General features: G+C 38.2%; 1 protein-coding gene across 1 annotated transcript; it reads right to left on the reverse strand.

Annotated features, from left to right (window-relative positions):
* Window positions 1-275: 275 nt before the first annotated feature.
* LOC130951664 (uncharacterized) lies at window positions 276-3,215 on the reverse strand. Its single transcript, XM_057880360.1, has 5 exons — window positions 2,700-3,215; window positions 2,557-2,594; window positions 1,697-1,964; window positions 1,276-1,559; window positions 276-991 (listed from the first exon to the last, which is right to left on the reverse strand). The coding sequence occupies exons 1-5, from the start codon at window positions 3,069-3,071 to the stop codon at window positions 550-552; spliced, it is 1,404 nt and encodes a 467-aa protein (XP_057736343.1). The 5' UTR covers window positions 3,072-3,215; the 3' UTR covers window positions 276-549.

The raw sequence follows: 3,215 nt of genomic DNA on the forward strand, positions 1-3,215 counted from the left end.
CTCTCTTTCTTTACGTTGCTAATACTTTCTCTCTTTATATTAAACTTTTCTCCTCTCTCTTTCATACGCTACTGATATATGATAGCAATAAATATATAAATTTCTTCTATTATTATATTACGATAATTATATTGGTGAATATCAAAACTAGAGTCTTCTATTTGTAATTATTTACTTTATATATTATATCTTCATTAGTTATTTATTTATTTTACAACACCAATGAGCCCATAAAACTCTTCCTCTTTTTCCTCTCTATTTCTTTCCTTTGCCAAAAAAGACATTAAGGAGAATATATTTTGGGATAAGAATCAAACAAGATGCAATGAGGTTAGCATCAAAAGTTATGAATATCTGAAACACAAAATTCACACTACATGAATTTGGTGTTCTTGCAATTAATTTAAGTCATGCGGCCAAAGTTCATTGAATACAAAACAATTGAATCATATGCTAACAACAAAGCTTTATCATATTTACACTGCTGAAGGAAACATTTCTTCATTCAAATGAGTTATTAGTATGAACATTTTTTAGTTCAACGATATATCATATGAGCTGTGAACTATCAATGTACCTCAGTATTTCAGAGCCAGTTTCAGCAACCCAATTCACTGCAGTGCCAAAGAATAGCTCCCAAAACCACAGATCCAATGCTAACACTGATGAAAAGATGAGCAATGCCAACGTCTGATAGCGGTTCAACGGCCAGCCTGAGGCTTCTGCCATTGCCTTCAGAAATGGAAATGAACTAGTGTTTAGGTCCCTTTTCCTTATGGACCATGCTGTTATCCATTGCACACTAGATGGCACTAAATCAAACTCTTCCCTTAGTCTCCTCCCTAAATCCGGCATGTGACCGCCTCCATAAAGAATTGCAATCCTATTGTGTCCCTCATCCATTGCTGCTCTAAGGGTATCTACTGCGACCTTGTTTCGCTCACCAATTATGACTGATTTCTCCTCCACATCTGCTGTCACCTGTGTGAACCTACACAAACAACAGTTTTAAGCTCAGATAACAGAAGACGGTTCCATTTTGTGAACAAAACTCGAGCCACCAATATAAAACTTCGTTGAATCTTATCATAGAATATCTATCTCACTTAGCAAGACAAGGCGTATTTGTTGTTCATATATACATGCACTCATGTATTGGTGCAAGATTTGGGATGATCAACACAGAAAATAAAGAGTATGCTAGAAATTTAGAAACCTACAAGAGCAAGATTGAAAAGAGAGATGGAACAAAAGAAATAAATGACAGAAACTTACTCAGATGTTAGTCTCTTTGCAAGGAAGACCTTCATTGCAGCACCAAAGTCAAGCCTTGACAATGCCTCGATTTCGGGATAATCTGATGCTTGACTTCCTACATCAGCACAAACGCCTCCAATGATGAGAAGGCCAACAAGTGGCATCGGAAGTACACGTGAAGCCCATAAAAGCTTGGATCTCAATGGGTCGAGATCTTCCGGGATAGAAGGCTGCAATATTGCCTTGGTAGATTTGAGGGTCATGTCTCTTGCAAAAGAAAATAAGCTTTCACCTTTTTCTAACTGAAAATAAACAGGAAGAAAAATCATATCAACAAACATATACAAAGCACCAATTGCAGTGTACAGAATCCTTCAGAGCAGCCCTCAAAATGTGTATATGGCATTGAATTGAGCAATAAAAATTAGCAGCTTAAGACCTGAAGTAATTTGAAGGTCTCATAATCAAGATCTGCATGGTACCAATTGGCAGCCTGGTAATTGAGGCAGTCTAATTGGAAATCAAGCGTAAGGATTCGAGCCATTTGGCGTTGGATGCATCCCAAAATGTTAAAACCCCTGCGCGAACTTCTTAACCTTTTTGAAGCAGTAGGGTTTCTTCTGTTCTCTAAAGCTTCCCTGCTAGTCACCATTTCATAGAGGACACAATCATATGATTCAAGTTCCTTCTGGAGGGCCAGAAAATACCTTACAATCATAACAAATTAAGTCAGTTCAATGAATCACTCGCAATTATGATTTGCATAAAAGTAGCAATGCATACTACCCCTCAAATGCATGCAGCAAGTAATTTTGTCATGCTGTTTTGTGATACACCTTAAGGTACATATCGTATCCTTCAATCACACTCTAGAAATTAACATATTGGGGTGAAAAGAAAACAGCATCCAGACTCCACCAACATTTTGAACTAGTCAATAACCTATAAGCTTACGTTAGTACTTTTTCAGCACAGATAGCTTGGTTTTGTCATCTAAATATATGCTACTAAAAGTTGAGTTAGTAATTGTCAGAGTTAAGCAATTTTGCTAAAGTGTAAATTAGCATCAAATTTAATTCAAAACATAAGATTAGTTCACATTGGCATTCATAGAGCAAAAGTTTCAATCTCAATCTTCCTCAGTTCCCCTAATGTCTTATCATCAACAGAACCACCCTAATTTTCCCATTTCCCTTTCCAATTCTTCATTCCTAGCAACAACTAAAACCGCCATTATAAGCTGTTGCTGATAACTATCAAAATCACAAAAGAAGAATATGAAAAGAAGGCAACACGTACTCTTCATCAGCTATGTGAATTGTGGAAACCAAATCAACCTACACCAAAAGAAACACAGAAAACCCAATTGAGAGAAAGCGATAAAGATGCAAACTTTGGACACCCCAAGAGGGAAAAGAATGAAGGTTGAAAGGTGGAAGCACCTGAAGGAAAGGGCGCAAAAGGTTCCAAGGGAACTTCTTTCTATAGCTGACAACAGCTGTTTGAAGCTCACCACTGCCACCATCAACACCACGCTTGAACCTCATGAAATCCGCGATGGAATTGTTGTTTAGGAACTGTTCCGGTGACCCATCTTCGTGGAGGACTTGGCTTGAAGCAGAGGCGGAGGAAGAGACTGGGAAGGTGGAAGAGAATGATGAAAAGGGTTTTCTTGTTGGGAACCAAATAAGACTCTGTTGTTTGAAAGAGGAGCGGAAGGGTCTTGTTCGGGTGGGAGTGGAAGTGGAAGGTGAATCCGAGTTTGAAGGCAGTGAAGGTGAAGAAGAGATTATGGAGATTGAAGTTAGCACCATGCTTCTCTCTTCTATCACCAGAGACAGACAGAGAGAGATTGGGGTGTTTGGATAACCAGGTGTAAAAACGAACGCTTAGATTTTTGTTCTGGTTGCGGTTATAGTTATGGTTCAGTTTGAGTAACACTGATACTTTGGTTTGGA

Source organism: Arachis stenosperma, chromosome 9 (assembly GCF_014773155.1).
Source record: "Arachis stenosperma cultivar V10309 chromosome 9, arast.V10309.gnm1.PFL2, whole genome shotgun sequence".
Classification (NCBI taxonomy): Eukaryota; Viridiplantae; Streptophyta; class Magnoliopsida; order Fabales; family Fabaceae; genus Arachis; species Arachis stenosperma.

What these genes read in the sequence shown, in the direction of transcription:
- LOC130951664 (XM_057880360.1), bottom strand. Translation starts at nt 3,071, where the DNA reads ATGGTGCTAACTTCAATCTCCATAATCTCTTCTTCACCTTCACTGCCT. An exon ending in AGACCTTCAAATTACTTCAG is followed by an intron (nt 1,560 to 1,696) that starts GTCTTAAGCTGC and finishes GTTTATTTTCAG; the next exon opens with TTAGAAAAAGGTGAAAGCTT. An exon ending in GCAAAGAGACTAACATCTGA is followed by an intron (nt 992 to 1,275) that starts GTAAGTTTCTGT and finishes TTGTTTGTGTAG; the next exon opens with GTTCACACAGGTGACAGCAG.